The sequence below is a fragment of the Vulpes vulpes genome, chromosome 8 (assembly GCF_048418805.1).
Source record: "Vulpes vulpes isolate BD-2025 chromosome 8, VulVul3, whole genome shotgun sequence".
In the NCBI taxonomy this organism is placed as follows: Eukaryota; Metazoa; Chordata; class Mammalia; order Carnivora; family Canidae; genus Vulpes; species Vulpes vulpes.
The window spans coordinates 93,445,821-93,464,348 of record NC_132787.1 but is presented as its reverse complement, the minus strand read 5'-3'; the positions used below and the strand labels follow the sequence as shown (position 1 = coordinate 93,464,348).

Sequence of the window (18,528 nt, the reverse complement as noted above, 5' to 3'; positions counted from 1 at the left end):
TCTGTGTGTCTCTCATGAATAAATAAATAAAATCTTAAAAAAAAAATGTAACCATGGGGGTGCCTGGGTGGCTCAGTCAGTTAAGTATCTGCCTTCAGCTGAGGTCATGATCCCAGGATCCTGGGATTAGTCCCCACATTGGGCTCCCTGTTCAGTGGGGAGCCTGCTTCTCCCTCTTCCTCTGCCCTGCCCGCTGCTTGTGCTTGCTCTCTGTCAAGTGAATAAATAAAATCTTTAAAAATAAAATCCTTTAAAGAATAATAAAATGTAACCATAACATTATATAAGACTGATGAATCACTGAACTCTGAGTCTAATATATGTTAATTAATTAAATTTAAATTTTAAAAAACGAAAATGTAACCATAGTTATTACCGTCATATCAACTCAAGTTTTCATAAAATTATAATAGTTTGTGCTATTTTACAGGATAAGCCACATCAAAGACTTCATCGAAAAATACCAAGGATCTCAAAGAAGCCCTCCCTTTTCCCTGGCCACAGCTCTTCCTTTCCTCAAATTGCTAGATGAAACACTCACATTGGAAGAAGCAGATTTACAGAATGCTGTAATCATTCAGAGACTCCAAAAAACTGCTGAGCCTTTTAGAGAACTTTCATAATATTGATTTTTGATACACTAAGTGGAAAGTTTGCAGAGAATGATGGTTGTTAATGAACATGCAAACCAAAATGAGGGAAAGGATGTCAGATTTGCTGGACTTTGGGTTCGAGCACTGTTTAACTCCCTCCTGATGAGAAGATTTTTAAATCAGTATAAGTTAGGAAAGTGAACTATGACTGGAAACTCTATTCAATGCACTTTTTCCAAAAGGCTACTCAGAAAGAAAGCTACACTTATTTCAAATACCAGTTAATTCAACAATAAGATATATTAAATTGCTGTATCGTATAGAATCTTAACATGGTATAAATTAGCCAGTGTATTCACAGCATCATTCATTCAAATATTCCCAACCAGCAGTCATTTATTTAGATGTTAGCTGTCTCAGATTTTTTAAAAGCAATATATTAAGAAAATTATACATGGCAGGTTAAAAACATCAATGTAATTATTTTATATCTGAGATACAGTCAGAAGGCTAGAAGGAACTGCTTTCACCACAGCTATGCCTGAACATCAGTGTTCTCTATTATTCACTTATGGCAGGATTTACTCATTAATTTGGCATAATATCTAAAATGTATTTTAAGAATAAAATTGTGCAGCTTAGTATAATGTCAATATTAATCTCCTCCCATTTCTACATTTTCAAGAAGTGTAATTTAAACAATTTTTTTTTTTATCCAGGAACCCTAGTTCATCCCTTATTTTATTTTATTTTGAAAATTAGGGATTTGTTTTTAGCTAACATTTTGAGTAAACCTTTCATTTGCTACCACTTGCTTAGAATCTAATGCTTGTGTTGGCACATTGCTAATTAATATTTTTTAAATGCATCACATAAAGTATGGTTTTCTATTCCAAATACCAGAGTCAACCTGGATATACATTAAAGGATTATTTATTACATCCTGATGCCACCAAGGAAAACATGTTTTGCATTTTAGTTTTTTAACCCAAACTGGTTAAACTTCAATATTTCACTGTCAGATTGAATTCCCTTGCCTGAAATAAGTTTAAGAAGTTTTTTTCCCCCCTGCAAATTATCTACTGAATATTATGTAAAGCAAAATTTACATTGACTGTGCTAAGGAACTAAATAGCCATATCTATCAGCAGTAATGTTCACAGGGCAGTGGGTATCTGCTGGAAAGAGTAGTTTTCCAACTTCTTGATCTCAAGACCTTTTATTTATATGGGTTATATATATGATACTGAAAATTAAAAGTTGTAAAATACTTATTCATTAAAAATAGTAAGCACATGTTAATATAAACCACATTTTAATGAAAATGTATTTCCTTAAAAAATTATTAAGAAAAGTGGAAATTGTATTCCAGTTTTTGCAACTGTCTTTACCGTCTGACTTAACGAAGACAGATGGAGTCTCATATCTGCTTCCACATTCAATCTGTTGTGATATTACACATCATGTAACCTCTAGTAAATGCTACTGTATATTCATGAAAAATTGGGAGTGTGGGAAATAATAATGTCTTAGTTTGGTTATGAAAATAGTTTGACTTTTGGACCTCTTGAAAGAACCATTCTTACAAAGCAACGGTTTACAATGATTCTCAAATCTTAGTGTAAGAATCCTTTGGAAAGCGTTTCAGAATGTCTATTCCAGGCATCTACCACACACATTCTGATTGATTATATCTGGGATAAATCCCAGATCTCTGCATTTGTAATCTCAAGTGAGTTTTAGGTATGTAGTAGAAGAACCACTGTTCAGGGTTCACTATGCTTCCACCCTAAGAAAGTAAGCCTGTGTGCTTCACCATGGACAGTGGAGGACTCTTCCACTGAAATGGACTTCTGGACCTTTCAGTTTTATCCTTTATCTCCCACAGTTTGTTCTTAGACTGTTCCCCTTTAACTCTTAACTAATCATGATAGAAACCTATCCCTCCTCTTCTCTAAGGACAGCTGAGATGAGGCTACAACATTTAAATGAGGTTTTCATTAGAAGCTCAGGAATAATAAAAGGGAAAAATACATGTAACAGATGACCTGGTTTATAAATACATCTTCTGTTTGAGGTCCATATAAAGACTGCCTTCTCGTCTAGCTCTCAGCCTTCCATATGGTAGAGGCCTATCAGGAAGACGAGGAGGGCAAAGGAAGCTTTTCTTTTTGTCATTTACTTTCAGAAGTGAACAGATATATAATAGAAAATACTGAGTATGTTTACAGCTGTAGTAGAGCCTTCTCTAATGAAACATAATGGCATTCTTAAAATGAAGGAACAGTAAAAATCCACAAACTCAGATATAAAAATAATTGTTAATGTATTTTCCAAGGGTCTGTAAGAAAATGTTTCATATAGGCCTATCATGAAGCATTGTGTAACTTTAATTTGCATAATTTTTAGTCTAAGTAATTCTCCATATATTTCTATAAAGGGGCTTCTCATTGGAAATATTTTTCTTGTACCTATAGAAAAGCCTCCTTTGTGGATTTTCCAGTTTATAATTATTTATCCCGAAGATACATTGGAGATTTTCTTGTGTGTACATGTAGAATACACCCCAGTGAGAAATTCCTATGGAGAAAGACTCATCATCAGCAATAACCTTCATCTTTGTAACTGTGAACACTTTCATTAATGTGAGTAATATTCTCAAAGGTTTTCTAAAATCGGAATCATCCGATACAGCTTTCTACCTTAAAGTTCAAAATTGTAAAGTTGTTAAATAAATGTGTAGATTATGCAAAACATACTTAAAATATAAATTGAATTTGGCAAGGCAAGGGAAGACAGACTTGAAAATACAGGTGTTGAATACAATTTGATCTACATAGTTCCAAAACTCGACAGTTTCTTAAAAATCATTGTTAAGGCTGATACAAGAAGTACATTTCTAGTTTTATAGATTCTAATTTAATGGTTAAATTACTATGCATTATGCAGGTTATAAAACTGTTCTTATTTATTTTATATACTTTTCTCATTCAGAATACTTTTCATTACTTTTCGTTGTGTTGAAAATATAGCATCATGCATCTGTTTCAGTGCCTTATTTTTGAAAGCAATCTTTTGCTAATGGTTGAAGAACTGTTGTCTTAAGAATGAAATATTTCATTAAAAGGAACTGTGAAATAATCTACAGTTGTTTCTTATATAATAGTTCTATCTGGGTGCATTTATTATTTTGATTTGTCATTGGCAGTTTGAAAATCAACATTTATTAGGTGCCTTCTGTTTGCCAGGTACTTTTAATCAGTGTTACTTTAATCCTCAGAAATGTTAAAATGTGATATTTTTAATACTCAGAGGTGGGTTTTTAAAAACTACATGTGTCCTAAGTTGAACTAGCATGAAGGGTCCTTGTAGGGTTTACTTCTGTGTTCTTTCTCTGAGTACAAACCATTTAATTAAATTGCTCATCACACTAAATCTTCAAATAGAAGTGGCTTATTCAGTGGACTAATATTTGGCTCTTTGTCATTTGCTTTAAATATTTTTTCACATAATTCATATCATTGTAGAAAATTGTAAAATGCTGAAATGATCTTTATTTTTTTGAAATGATCTTTAAACCAATTTCACCTTTCAAATATAACCTCATAACATTTTGGTGTGCATCCTTTCAGATATTTTTAAGTGAATTAGTGTTTTATATTAATTAAAAGGCAGGCTTCTTTGTTATTGTAATCCTGTTTTATCTCTTGAAGCCTAACATTTATTTTTAAAAATTACATTAGAAACATGTCATCACTTTAACCAGAATAATAGGACAAATGCCTTTTATTACCTTTTTGTTCTGAGGGGGAGAAAAGATGCAGGGTTTCTTTTCTTTTTCTTTAAGATTTTATTTATTTATTCATGAATGAGAGAGAGGCAGAGTCACAGGCTGAGGAAGAAGCAAGCTCCACGTGGGACTCAAGAATCATGCCCTGGACCGAAGGTGGCGCTAAACCGCTGAGCTGCCCGGGCTGCCCGCAGCGTTTCTTTTTTTACTTTTCTTTCTTTTCTTTTTTTTTTTTTAAATTTTTTATTTGTTTATGATAGGCACACAGTGAGAGAGAGGCAGAGACACAGGCAGAGGGAGAAGCAGGCTCCATGCACCGGGAGCCCGACGTAGGATTCGATCCTGGGCCTCCAGGATCGCGCCCTGGGCCAAAGGCAGGCGCCAAAAACCGCTGCGCCACCCAGGGATCCCTTATCATTTGATGGACATTGGGGTTTCCCTTTGGGTTGCAAGTGATGTTGCTATGAATATTTGTGTTCAAGTGTTTGTGTAAACATGTTTTTTTCTAGGGTATATACTTAGGAAGAATTGCTGGGTCATACAGTAATTCCATGTTTAACTTTTTGAAGTGCCAGAGTTTTCCATAGCGCCTCCAGCCATTCACATGCCCGCCGGCAATGTGTGATTTCTCCCTCCCCAATGGTTGTTACTGTTTGTTTTTTTAATCTAGCAGTCCAGGGGCGTAGTGTCTCGTAAATTTGCATTTCCTTAGTGACATAAGCATCTTTTCTTGTGCTTATTGTTTGTCTATTTTTGGAGAAATACCTGGAAATCTTTGCCCATTTTCAGATTGGATTGCCTTTTATCGTTGAGTTCTAAGAGTTCTTTATATATTCCAAAATCAGTCTTTATGATTCCCAGATATTTCTCCCATCCGGTGGGTTATCTTTTCACTTGGATGGTCTGCAGCACAAAGCTTTTGATTTAGGTAGTCCAACCTGTGGGTGTCCCAAGAAGCGTTGTCTATCCCAAGGCTATGAAGATTTGCTCCTCTTTTCTTCGAGGTGTCTTATAGTTTTAGTCAGTTTTAGCATCCACACTTGGGTCTGTGGTGCGTTTCCGGTTGCTTTTTGTGTGCGAAGTGACCCCTTCGCTTGGGAGGCCTTGGCGGAGAGCGCGGGTCAGCCCTGCTCCGCCCCCCTTCGCCGCCCAACTCGGCCGCGTGGCCACACCTGTCTCCTCTGCGTGAGGCTGTTTCAGGCTTCTCGTATCACGTCTAGGTTGTAAACCTCTGGAGCCATAATCCTAGTCTGAAAAAGCCAAGTCTATCGCTTCGTCTTTCCAATTAATGGATCTGGCGCCTCGCACCCGCGGGAACCCAGCAGGTTCCCCTCCCGCCCCCTTCCGCCCCCTCCCGCCCCCCGCGAGGCCGCGGCCCGCCCCCCGCCCCCCCCCCCCCCCCCCCGGCCCGGGGCCGCCCTCCCCGCGGAGCCGGGCGCCCGCCGGGCTGAGATAACGCGCGGGGCCGGGGCCGGGGCCGGGGCGGGCGGAGCTGCCGTGCGCCATGGCCGCGTCCGCTGGGGCGCCCGGGGCCCCGGCCGTCGAGGAGGCGCGCCCGGCGGAGCGCAGCTCGGTGAGCGCGGGCGGGGCGGGCCGGGGGGCGACGGGGCCGGGGGGCGGCGGGCGGGGGGAAGCGGAGCCCGCGCCGGCGGGGACCCGGCTGCCTTGACCCGCCCAGCCGGGGGGGCCGGGCTCTGGCCCCCGATGCCACCCAGGGCGCCCGCCCGCCGCAGCCCCGGGCTCCCGGGCTCCCCGCGCCGGGGCGTGGGGCAGGGGGAGCTGCCGCCCCTCCCAGGCTCCCGCCTCGCGGGGGAGGCTCAGCCCGGCCCCAGGGGCGCCTTCCTCCGTGGGGAGGGGCGGGCGGGAAGCGGAGCTGCCCTGGGGCGCTGGCCCGGCGGGCGGGGGGCGGGGGGCGCACGGGCTCGGGCGCACGGGGCTCGGCCCCTCGGAGCCGGCCTGCTCTGCGGGTCCCCGCGCCAGCCCCGGGCCCCTCGGCCACCCCCAGCGCGTCCATCACTCCTCAGAGCAAAGGATCGTGGCTCCCGGACACTGTCCTTTTCCAGGGAAATTTAGAAATTCGGGGTGCGCGCGTGTGTGTGTGTGTGTGGGGGGGTTAATGGCAAGAGAGGAACTGCCATTGCCAAAGAAGCAGCAGCACTTAATTCTCATAACGACCCCCGCCGTGTATTTTCTACCCCATTTTCCGTGTGAGGAATTGGAGCTCGGTCCCGGCGAAGGGCCCCGCCCCGGGTCACCTGGCCAGAAGTGGCTGCAGAACTTGAATCCGAGCTGGTCCAACGCTAACGCTCGTGCTCTGTTAACTGTGAAAGGCTATGACTTAAGTAGGTGAAACTGTCACCGCAAGGCTCCAAGATCAGTTTCAGCTGGGACTTCTCCAGCCCTCAAGTGCCTTCTGCCGGCCAGAAGCTTGCTGGGAGCGTTTAGGGGGAAAGGAGGCCCATGGGGTGGGGGTGGGGCTCTCATGTTCTCTTCTGCCCCTTATAACACTTTCTGGAAATTAGGATAATGTTCACACAAATGGCAGAAAACGAGGTGACATCCTGCCTCGTGTGTGGTTTTCTTCTGCGGGTAGGAAGAGTGTGCAGAGGAGGTGATAAATCCTTATCTGGCAAGCACTTCCCTTCAGAAGGGGTGTCCTGCAAGATACACTAAAATGAGTGAGGTCCTAGTCCTCTTCACATCCCCTCCCCCCCACCGCCCATCCCCAAGCAAAGGATCAAAAGGAAAGGTTCCCAGCATCTTTTGAATAGCCTTTTACCCAGTGTCTTCCTGGCATTTATTTCTTCAACGAATATATACTGAGCATCTACTATAGGCCAGACAGCCAGACATGGTTGTAGGTACTGGGGACATAGTGGTGAATAAAAGTTATAGTGCATATTAAACTCTCAGTTTATGTTCTTGTGGGGAGAGGCAAGAAATAAATGAGAACACATCAGGTACTTGTACTTGAGAGAGACACTTGGGTAGTCAGGGAAGGCCTCTGTGAGATGACATTCAGGTGTAGACTTCAATGGCAAGGAGTCAGCTCGGCAAAGACTCAGAGAAAGAGCCTTCTAGACTGGAGGAACAGGCAGCAAGGGGCATGGTCATTTTGAGGAATAATAGCAAGGAAGCTAACCAAGATTGTAGAGAGCCATCTGACTCTGTCCCTGGGAAACAGGGTGGGGGCTGATTGGGTGGGCTCCTGTAGGCCATATGGGAGGGGCTTGGACTTAGAATTTATTCAAAACTGCAATGGCAAGCTGTTGGAGAGTTTTTAGGTTTCATTTTTTATTTTAGATTTTATTTATTCAGGAGAGACACAGGCAGAGGGAGAAGGAGGCTCCATGCAGGGAGCCTGACGTGGGACTCGATCCCAGGTCTCCAGGATCAGGCCCTGGGCTGAAGGCAGCGCTATACCATTGAGCCACCCAGGGATCCCGCTGTTGGAGAGTTTTAAGCAGAGATAAGACATGATCAAACTTATGTTATGAAAAGATCACTTTGGCTGCTGGATAGAGAGTGGACAGTAGAGAACAGAGAGCAGAAGCAGGGAAGCCACTTAGGAGGCCACTGATAGATTTGGTGGGGCAATTGGGAAAGAGAAACCAAGGACACCTAGGTCTGTGGCCTGAGCTGCTGAGTGGACGGGCATTGGACATTGGGGCCGTTTAATGCAATGGGGACAATAGGGTTAGGGAGCTGATTTAGACAATGGATGGAAGTCAGGAGCTGTGTTTTGACCATGCTAAGCTGAAATGCCTGGTAGGCAACCATGTGGGTCTGTGAGTAGGCAGTCGAATATTCCAGTCTGGAGTTCACGGGATAGCTTAGGGCTTGGGAGATCTATGTGTATCTATCTCCACGCACACGCGTGCACGCGCGCACACGCACACACATTTGGAGTTGTAAGCATTACTTTATTTGAGTGGTGGGCTGGTGAACAGTCTCTCCAGGAAAATAAAGCAACTCTGGTTTGTAGTGTTTGCTGATTCCTGTGGTATAAATTCCCCACAGCTGATTTCAGGGCTGCCGGTGTTGCACGACAGGCAGAAGTCCTGAACATTTAACAATCAGCTCTTGAGGCAAACAACGCTCAGCTTCATTTGCTCATCCAAACAACTGTTGAGGGTGGCAGGAGCATTCCGTTTGACATGGGAGGCTTAGAGAGACACAGTGATTTATTCGAGGTCACAGAGGGAATTGGTGGCAAAGGTGGAGCCTCCTGACCAGCACCCCCCCACCCAGTTAGCTCTGGCTTGCTGACTCAGAAAATAAAATAGCCTGCAGGAGGAAGCATCAAGGGAAATAGGGAGAACTGGCCCTGTGGGACCTTTGAGAGTTCATGGTTTAGGATTTTTTTTTCTTCCTCTTTGTCTCACTTCCTTTTAAGATGATTTATGGCAAATTAGGATCGAGAAGTTGCTGGAAAGGCCCTCCAGACGTAGGGACCTCAGGATGCTTGTAGAGGCTCAGGAGGGTGCAGGGAACTGTTGTGTGTCTGTGCAGGTGGGGGGCTTAGCTCCTGTGTCTCCCCCCCAGGACAGCAGAGCTGGCCAGCTCTCATTCTGTACCAAGGTGTGCTATGGCATCGGTGGGATGCCCAACCAGGTGGCCTCCAGCGCCACGGCCTTTTACCTTCAACTCTTCCTGCTTGATGTGGCACAGGTGAGTGTGGGAAGCAGCCCAGCACCCCCTACTCCCATCTTCCTTGGTACCTGGTTCTTCCAGTAACTTCCTTTACTCCACCCAGTAGATGGCACATCTGTCCCAAAACTGGCGAGAGGCCAAAAGCCTTTGAGGGCAAACCCCTTAAGGATGTTTATTGCAGGTTGCTTGTGGTGGGAAATGGGAAAACAACATGAAGGCCCAACAATAGAAAAGTAGTTGGATAATAAGTTGTGTAATATCCACATAATGGACTATTTATTACGTAGTCACTCAAAAGAATGAGCTAGACGGCTACCAGTTGACTTGGAGGGATTTCTGCGATGGGTTGTCAAGTGAAAAAAGTTGCTTTTAGAGAAGAGTATACAAATTGACCCCATTTTACTGAAACAAAAGACATGCCCCAGAGATGCAGGTACATGGGCATATGTAAATACGCGACTACACATGATTAAAATACAAGTGTGGAGAAAGTAAGTTATAGAAGGATAAACACAGGCTGTTGATGTTGGCAATGGAAGGCAATGGTGGAGGACAGAGTAAGCAGAAGAAAGATTGCTAATACAGTACCCATGATTTTTTTGAATGACACTGATATGATCTCATTTATGTAGAATGATAAATTACTAATGCACATAAATAAATGCCTGAAAGGGTGATCACCAAAATGCTTTGGCAGTTGTCTCAGGATGGGGGCGGGGGGGATTTCAGGTGAGCTTTGCTCAGTATTTTTCTGTACTGCTTGAATGTTTTTATAATGGGTGTGTCATTTATGTAATCAGAAAAATTAATAAAACATTGTCCTTGTGAAACAAAAAATCTACCTCTGTCACCCTTCTTACACAGATGAGGGTCCCCAAACCTTCTCCAAAAGTGAGTGGGCATGAGGGGTAATGGGAACGTGCCAGAGTGTGGCCGTCAGCCCCTCTCACTAGCGCAGGCCTGCCTCAGAGCCTTCTGGATTTGTCTCCTGGGAAGAAGACCCAACAGACCCTTTACACTGTGGTTCTCCCCCTGCCGGGGCCCCAGCGCTTTCTCCTGGTGGGTGGGCAGGCCCAGACACCCTCTCTGCCTCTGCCCGGCCTCAGCCATCCTCCACCTGTGCCTTTCAGATCCCTGCTGCCCAGGTGTCCCTTGTCCTGTTTGGAGGGAAGGTGTCTGGGGCAGCCGCCGACCCTGTGGCTGGGTTCTTCATCAACCGAAGCAGTAGGACAGGGTCTGGACGACTCATGCCCTGGTGAGCAGCCCTGTAGTCCTTAGGGTCCTGCCTTCAGCCCTGGCCTGAGGCCACCCTGTGTTTGTCACAGCCCTGCTTCTTAGCGAGAAGCCCTGTGGATGGTTAGAGGATAAGGTGGTACTAGGTGACGGAGAGGGACTCGGTCAGGTGAGCCATGCGGGAGTTCAGAGACATCGCTGGGGACTCTCCATCCGTCACCGGGTGCCACAGGCCTGGAAAAAGACTCCAAGGCTCCGGGCCGATCCAGGATGGGCTGGAGGCCTTGGACGGCCGCAGAGGGGCTGGGGCTGCCGGTGCTCCCGCCCTCCGGCTCGGCCTCAGCTGCGCTTCCACAGGGTGCTGGGCTGCACGCCCTTCATCGCCGGGGCCTACTTCCTCCTGTGGTTCCTGCCGCCCTTCAGCAGCCTGCGGGGCCTCTGGTACTCGGCCTTCTACTGCCTGTTCCAGGCCCTGGCCACGGTAGGGGGCGCGGGCGGGGCGGCGGGGTCGGCGGGGCGGGGCCGGGGCGGGGCCGGGGCGGGCGCCGGGGCGGGGCCGGGGCGGGCGCCGGGGCGGGGCCGGGGCGGGCGCCGCTGAGCCGCCGCCGCGCAGTCCCTGCAGGTGCCGTACGCGGCGCTCACCATGCGGCTGACCCCCTGCCCGAGGGAGCGGGACTCGGCCACCGCGTACCGTGAGTGCGGGCTGGGGCGGGCGGGGGCGGGCGGGAGGCCGCGGCCCCCCCCCCCCGGGCCCGCCGGCGCCCGTCACCCGGCCGCTCGGTCCCAGGGATGACCATGGAGATGGCGGGGACGCTGATGGGGGCGGCCGTCCACGGCCTGCTGGTGTCCGGCGCCCACCGGCCGCACCCGTGCGAGGACGCGGCGCCCCCCGGGCCGCTCGCCGTCTCCGCGGACGCGGTGAGTGTCCCCGCCAGCCCCGCCCCGCCCCGCCCCAACCCTTCTCCCCGGGAAGCGGGATCCCCCCTCCCCGCAGACCCCCCTCCCCGCAGAGCCCCTCCCCGCAGACCCCCCTCCCCGCAGAGCCCCTCCCCGCAGAGCCCCTCCCCGCAGAGCCCCTCCCCGCAGAGCCCCTCCCCGCAGACCCCTCCTCCCCGCAGAGCCCCTCCCCGCAGAGCCCCCTCCCCGCAGAGCCCCCCTCCCCGCAGAGCCCCTCCCCGCGGCGCCCCCTCCCCGCAGAGCCCCTCCCCGCGGCGCCCCTCCCGGGATGCGCGGCCCCGCCCCAGCCTCACCTGGGCGCTGGAGAAGGGAAACCTGGAAGCAGCCCCTCCTCTCCCCGCAGTCCAGAGCTCTCTTAGGCAACTGAGGGGCGCGCCTCTATTTTATCCCCCCAGTTCAGCTGTTTTTCCCGTCAGCAAATGGTATCATTACTCCCCGGAACCCCAGGAACCAACATTCACCCCTCCCTCTCCGGCCATCACCTCCCCCCCCCACTACCACCGAGTCCTAGCCACCTGTTGGGCCCGGGGCCCCTGGGCCGACCTTGCATCCGCACTGCCCCCCACCCTGGCCCGTGGCACCACCACCTCCCTGCTCACCCCAGCCCTGCCTCAGCCTCGCACACATACTCCAGGCGCCCCCCCTGCACGCCCAGGGGGACACTGCGGGGGAGTCCTAACGCGGGGCCCTCACCTGCCCCAACCGTCGGGGCTGCTGCTCCTCAGCTTCGCTCGGGGGGGCCCCTCCTCACTGTTCTCTGCATCGCTCTTCTTTGCTCATTTAATAAATATTTCAGATTTACAGAAAAATTACACAGCTGTGGGCGTCAAGGTGTGGTCCCTGGGCCCCAGCATCAGCATCACCTGGCAACTTGTTAGAAAGGCGGACTTTTGGGCACCACCCAGAAATACTGATTTACAGATTTGAGGAGGGGGCCAGCAGTCTGTATCTGGACAAGCCGTCCAGGGGATTCTGACTCCCACCAGTGTTTGAGAATCAATGGCGTGAGAATAATACCGCCTCGTGGCCCAGCACCCACTTCAGAAAACAGTACAATCAGGTCCTGCGTATCCATCCCCAGACCCATCTGCAGGGCCAGCTCCAAAACTTGCTTATGGACAATGCAAAATGAAAAGACAGGGCTCTAGAGACAGCAGGGGAGTCAGTCTGTCCTGCCCACTGCCCTAACCAAGGCATTGCTTGGGTGGAGATGCATGAGGGCCCCCGCCCAGTTGCTCTCAGACCCATCAGGGCTGCCTGAGTAAGGCCAGAAGGCTGTGGCCTCTGCCCACATGTCCTCCTTGGCCTCCACTCATGCCTCCACAGCCCCCCCCCCCCCCAGGGCTACTGGGTCACTCTCTGGGTCGGGGGTGATGGTGGCTTTGGGGTGACCTGGCCTAGAGTGTAAAGGAATGGGAAGCAGGAGGCTGAGAACTCAACCTGCAGAAGGTGGAGCCTCCTGTGAGCCAAGGCACAAAGCTCCAGGCAGCTCCAGCTGTGTGGTCCCGTCGACCTCACTCACAAAACACAGGTTCATAGATAAAATGATCAAGCGTTTCAAGACAGAGCAGAGCCTTAGTGCCTACCACAGCTCCCTCCTGGACGCGGGGTCCTGTGCAAGTGCGCTGAGCCCACCCACGTGAGGCCCTGTGCACCTCCTTCTTTCTTCCCCTCCCCAGAGGCAACCTCAGCCTGAGCAGGTGACTGTCATTCCCATGCATGTCTTTACATGGACTTTATTATTCACATATCTTTCCCTGGATGACAGGTGGCACCATTTCTGTTTTTGCCATTTCTCTGGGTCGTCGTGCCTCACACTGTGCTGTGACTGTCTGCTCAGGAGTCTGTCTTCCACACTCCAAGCCCCTTACTGGGGAGGGAGAGGAGTCACTTATTCATCACTGTAACCTCAGGATCTAGCATGTGGAATCCACCAATGAAAGTTTGCCTAAATAAATGAGAGAGAAGGGGACGCCTGGGTGGCTCAGGGGTTGAGCGTCTGCCTACGGCTCAGGACGTGATCCCAGGGTCCAGGATTGAGTCCCGCATCGGGCTCCCTGCATGGAGCTTGCTTCTGCCTCTGCCTGTGTCTCTGCCTCTCTGTGTCTCTCATGGATAAATAAACAAAATCTTAAAAAAAAAAAAATGAGAGAGAGGAAGGGCTCAGACCCCTGTTGGCATGGATGCCCTCCTATTCATGCAGGAGGCACAGGGCAGCAGACGGACCATGCTGGGCTCTGAGATCTCTGTCTCCTGCTCTGGGGATTGGGACGAGAGGCACCCAGCATCCTTGGGCTTGGGCTGGGGATTCCTCTGCCCCATTGGGAAGTGCTCCTGCCCTGGGTGTCCCCACTTCCATGGATGGAGACACCACATCTAGCCCAGATCTGTTCTGTCCCACAGACTCGTCTCTACTCCATTGCAGCCGCCGTGGTTGCTATGATGTACCCTGTGTGCAGTGGTTTGCTCTGCCTCGGGGTGAAGGAGCGACCAGGTAAGGGGGTGCAGTCAGAGCATGGGAAGCAGGAGCTGGGACAGGATTCCTCTTGGGCTTGGGTTTTGGTTTTGAACTCTGCCGAGCCGGAGTGTCACCTTCCCGTGTCTCAGACTCCTCTGCCCCAGCCTCGGGCCAAGGCCTGAGCTTCCTGGCTGGGCTGGGCCTCACTGTCCGGCACCCGCCCTACCTGAAGCTGGTGATCTCCTTCCTGTTCATCTCAGCAGCCATTCAGGTACCTCTGGCCACCTCGACCTCGTGTAGATATAGATCGAGCCTGTCACCAAGCAGAGTTAGGCTTACCCCCGGGGGAAGTGGTGGCTGGCATGGGTTCCAGAGAGTCCAGTGCAGGGAGGAGTGAGGCCTAGACTGAACTTGTGGGACTGGGGAGGGTCAGGGCCTAGACCCTAGGAAGCTGAGAGAATCTGGGTAGTAGGGCCCACTTCTAGGCAAGGGGAGAACAGGCTGGGAGTGGTATTTACAGCTGTTTCTGGGCTAAGTGTCCTTTGTTGGGGGGCCGTGGCCTGATGATAGCAGCAACTGGTGTTTGAGGTCCCAAAGAGGCCAGACTTGAGACCTAGGCCTTGCTCTTGACTCCTGAGTTCCTGTCATCCCCTATCCACACCCACCTCGTCTTGGCCTCCTCAGGTGGAGCAGAGCTACCTGGTCCTGTTCTGTACACATGCCTCTAGGCTGCATGATCACGTCCAGGGCGTGGTGCTAACCATCCTGGTGAGTGGTCCTGGGGTGGCAGGGACAAGGTCACTCAGGGACCTGAGTTGGAGACCTGTGTGGTTCTTTTTTTTAAAGATTTTATTTCTTTATTCATGAGAGACAGAGAGAGAGAGAGAGGCAGAGATACAGGCAGAGGGAGAAGCAGGCTCCACGCAGGGAGACTGACAATGGGACTCGATCCCGGGACCCCAGGATCATGCCCTGGGCTGAAGGCAGGTGCCCAACCACTGAGCCACCCAGGCATCCCCAAGACCTGTGTGGTTCTTGACAAGACGTGTAGCCAGAATTCCAATCAACATTCTAGACTCTTCTGTGACTGTAGTCACCTGCACTCCAGCAGAAGGTGGGATTGAGGCCAGGGTCATAAAGTTCACAGCCATTGGTTCCAACCAGGGGGCAAAGTCCAGGTCGAGCATCTTGCCTAAATAAGCCAGGGCTTCTAGAACCTGGGTGGATAAAGGCCTTGGCAGCACGGCCTGGGCCGGGATCACTCTGTCCGTTCACAGGTCTCGGCTGTGCTGAGCACCCCGCTGTGGGAGTGGGTTCTACAGCGATTTGGGAAAAAGACGTCGGCCTTCGGGATCTGTGTGAGTGAGGCAGGAAGCAAGGCATGGGGTGGCTGCAGGGAAGGTGGCAGGGTCAGGGAGGTGACCCTCCCTGCGGGCCGGCAGGGCTGATATGTATTTGCTTGTGTCTTCAGTCCCCAGCAAAGGCCCAGGCTCGGGGGTTATTAGTAAAGACTGGTGAGTGTGGGAATGAAGGAGCAAATCGGGCAGGAGGAGGGATCAGCTAGTGTATCTGTCTCCCCAGGTGATGGTGCCTTTTGCAATCCTCTTGGCTGCTGTACCCACAGCACCAGTGGCATATGTGGTGGCCTTTGTATCTGGCCTGAGCATTGCTGTGTCCTTGCTGCTACCCTGGTAGGCTGGGTGAGGGCAAGGGGGCCTGGGAGCTTCGTGTCCTCATGTTGGCTCAGGCCCCTGTGCCCAGCCTGTGCTGGGGCGGGGCTCTCCCAGCTGCAGGGGACAGAGACCACCAGGCGGCAGGAATGGTGGGCAGCTGTGTTGGGGGGAGGGGCGCTGAAATGCCTGGCTGAGGGCTGGCCCTGGCCCTGGGTGGCAGGAACCCAAGGATGACTCGGGCTCGGTCTGTCCCCAGAGAGCTCTGAGGCTGGTGGCTGTCAAGGGGGAAAAGGGGATAATTCTGCAGCCCTTTCCCCCAGGTCCATGCTTCCAGATGTGGTGGATGACTTCCAGCTGCAGCACCAGCACGGCCCAGGCCTGGAGACCATCTTCTACTCCTCCTATGTCTTCTTCACCAAGCTTTCTGGCGCAGGTGCCCTGGGCATCTCCACGCTCAGCCTGGAGTGAGTCCCAGGGTCGGGCCACTCCCGAGGCACAAAAGACTAACAGGGTGGGAAGAAGAGGGCAGAGTTCTCCACCCTGGTGGGCCAGGGGCCACGTGTGGCTCAAGGGCCCAGCTGTGCTCTTTTAGAGACTATAGGGCAACATCTGCCCCAGGTTTCTCCGTGCACATGACTGAGACGTGGCCTTTCTTGGGGACTGTGTCCCTTCTGAAACCCCAGCTCCCCATGTTCTTTGTCCTGCCTGAGCTCTCTGGCCAGCCCATTCCCTCAACTCTCCCTTGGTTAAGCCGATCTGCCCGGGAATGAATCCAAGTTTCAGGGTAGTGTGGGGGTTGGGTGTTTGGGACCCTCCCTGCCAGGCTCACTGGCCTCTGAGCTGCATGCCTGGGATGCTGTTTCTCCAGGTTTGCAGGGTACAAGGCAGGAGCCTGCAAGCAGGCGGAACAGGTGGTGGTGACCCTCAAGGTCCTCATCGGTGCCGTGCCCACCTGCATGATCCTCACCGGTCTGTGCATCCTCATGGCTGGCCCGGCCCCAAAGGTGCCCAGCCAGGACCCCTCGCGTCGGCTGAGCCTTCAGAGGTGGGCACCTCGTGCACGTGGGCACACACAGGGTGCCCACACCCAGGGAAGCACAGACATGCAGCGGTGTGAGACTAATGGGTCAGCAGTTGTCTCTGAGCATTCGCACAGTCCAACACTCCCGCCTTTGCAGACTCTTCCTGCAGCTTCAGTGATGCCATATGTTCCTGGATTTCTTCTTTTCTTAAGGGGACTGTGGGATCTTGAAGGCTGGGGCTGTCTTTTATTTCATTCCTGTGTGCCAAGCCCAGCACAGAGGCCAAGGCCAAGCTGGTGCCACTTGCGTTACCACGTCTGGCCCCGCAGCTTTCACAACATGTGGCCACGTTTTTTGAGATTCACAAATACAAGCACATGTATATACAGAGGACGACATGGGATCAGCAGGAAGTAACATTGTCATGGGTCCCTCACTCTCAGTGTGGATGGCTGAGACTCTGAGATCACACAGCATAACTCAGAATGATGTGCAGATGGGGAACTGCTTGATGGACTTGGGAGAAAGATAAGGGCTGTAGCTTTATTCAGGGGGCTGGGAAGGGGAGGAGTTGCTAGGGAGGCAGGGAGCTGCCACTGCCACTTCCATAAGGGTCTGTGGCTGGACAGCGTCCCCCCTCCACCCTCATCTGTCTGGTTTCTTTCCCTTTGACAGGAGGACCAGCTACAGCCTCGCTTGAGGTCTGACCTTGTGTGGGCTGGAACAGCAGAAGCCAGCATCTTCTGGCCTTGAAGTCCCTCTTCTTCTCAGTCCCTTAGCCCACCTACTTGGAAGGATACATGTGACCTGTCATTTCCCCTGGGATATGGAGTCTTCAGTGACATCCCCTGAAAGGGACTGGCCTGGGCTCCAGGATCCTCACCTGCCATTTCTTGCTTATTGACCACAGACCCTGTCAGATAGGACTGTGCCCTGGACCACCCAGCTCCAGGTAACCCTGACAGGGAAAGCATCCCAACAGCAACTATTCCTGGGAAAAGGAAGCCCCAACAACCTGCTCACCTGACAGAGAGATGCACAGACCTTTTGTTCTTCCTGACAGACACTCCAGCGGACATCTGAGAGAGAGGCCGATGGACGCCACGTGAATGGGTAGAGGACAAATGGACATGCTGGGGATGACATTAAGAGAGACACAGATAGGGGCAGAGACCAAGAGACCCCAGAGGGAGCAAATGGGGACAGCAGAGGGTGAGGAGCCAAGCAGGGCACGAGAAGGGTTTCTCAGTCTAAACGTTTGTTCATATAAGCTGGCAACACTGTTTCTGGAATCAGACACAGACTGATACCAAGCCACCAAAGATCAGTTATTATTTTTTTTAAGATCAATTATTTTTATGAACAAAAGTTATCTTTGTGGAAATATTTTTCTGAAATTGTATCTTATAAAAGCACAAGGACCACCGTTTTCTAAAGGTTGTATCTTTGGGGAAGAAAGACCCATTGAAGTTTATTTTTTCAAAAAAAATATTAAAGGGTTTATCTTCTATTGAGTCTGTAAAATATGACTAGCCAGTGCTCTAATCCTACCTCCTGGACCCGGGATCGAATCCCACGTCAGGCTCCCGGTGCATGGAGCCTGCTTCTCCCTCTGCCTACGTCTCTGCCTCTCTCTCTCTCTCTCTGTGACTATCATAAATAAATAAAAATTTAAATAAAAAAAAAAAATCCTACCTCCTGGGAAACTACCACCTGAGGAGGGACAGGGCAGGGTGCCTGATGTCACCGTACCTGGCTATATCCCCTCAGCCATACATCCCTGACTCTGCATTTCTTCAGACCAGAGATGGCCACGTGGGAGATGGGATCCTTCTTTCCTTTGTTTTTTGTTTTGTTTTTTTTTATGATAGTCACACACAGAGAGGGAGAGAGGCAGAGACACAGGCAGAGGGAGAAGCAAGCTCCATGCACCGGGAGCCTGACGTGGGATTCGATCCCGGGTCTCCAGGATCGCGCCCTGGGCCAAAGGCAGGCGCTAAACCACTGCACCACCCAGGGATCCCTCCTTTCCTTTGGAAGCAATAAGCTGAGACTCTAGAGTAGCCCAGGGCAGCAGGCCACAGAGGCTTATGTGGATTAGGGCCTGCAGAGGGGTTGGGGGACCCATGGGAGTTCTGATCCCCAGGAT

The 18,528-nt window shown here is 50.9% G+C and overlaps 2 protein-coding genes across 5 annotated transcripts in view; both read left to right on the top strand.

Annotated features, from left to right (window-relative positions):
- UBXN2A (UBX domain protein 2A) overlaps nucleotides 1-3,734 on the top strand; it is a 42,852-nt gene extending 39,118 nt beyond the window's left edge. For all 3 annotated transcript variants that reach the window (XM_026014946.2, XM_072767580.1, XM_026014945.2), the window contains exon 7: nucleotides 431-3,734. In XM_026014946.2, the coding sequence (XP_025870731.2) occupies nucleotides 431-623 (193 nt within the window). In that variant the 3' untranslated portion in view covers nucleotides 624-3,734. The remainder of the gene's footprint in view (nucleotides 1-430) is intronic.
- Nucleotides 3,735-5,811: 2,077 nt separating this feature from the next.
- Nucleotides 5,812-17,889, top strand: MFSD2B (MFSD2 lysolipid transporter B, sphingolipid). Of its 2 annotated transcripts, XM_072767579.1 has the most exons (14): nucleotides 5,812-5,956; nucleotides 8,929-9,054; nucleotides 10,167-10,291; nucleotides 10,627-10,750; nucleotides 10,883-10,961; nucleotides 11,057-11,187; nucleotides 13,630-13,720; nucleotides 13,834-13,955; nucleotides 14,369-14,452; nucleotides 14,962-15,042; nucleotides 15,266-15,375; nucleotides 15,678-15,821; nucleotides 16,226-16,402; nucleotides 17,055-17,889. In XM_072767579.1, exons 1-14 carry the CDS (start codon nucleotides 5,888-5,890, stop codon nucleotides 17,077-17,079), a joined length of 1,488 nt encoding a protein of 495 aa, XP_072623680.1. In that variant the 5' UTR covers nucleotides 5,812-5,887; the 3' UTR covers nucleotides 17,080-17,889. The 2 variants fall into 2 exon arrangements, with proteins under 2 accessions (XP_072623680.1, XP_072623679.1); XM_072767578.1 differs by lacking the exon at nucleotides 5,812-5,956 and having other exon boundaries at nucleotides 8,711-9,054.
- Nucleotides 17,890-18,528: the final 639 nt, after the last annotated feature.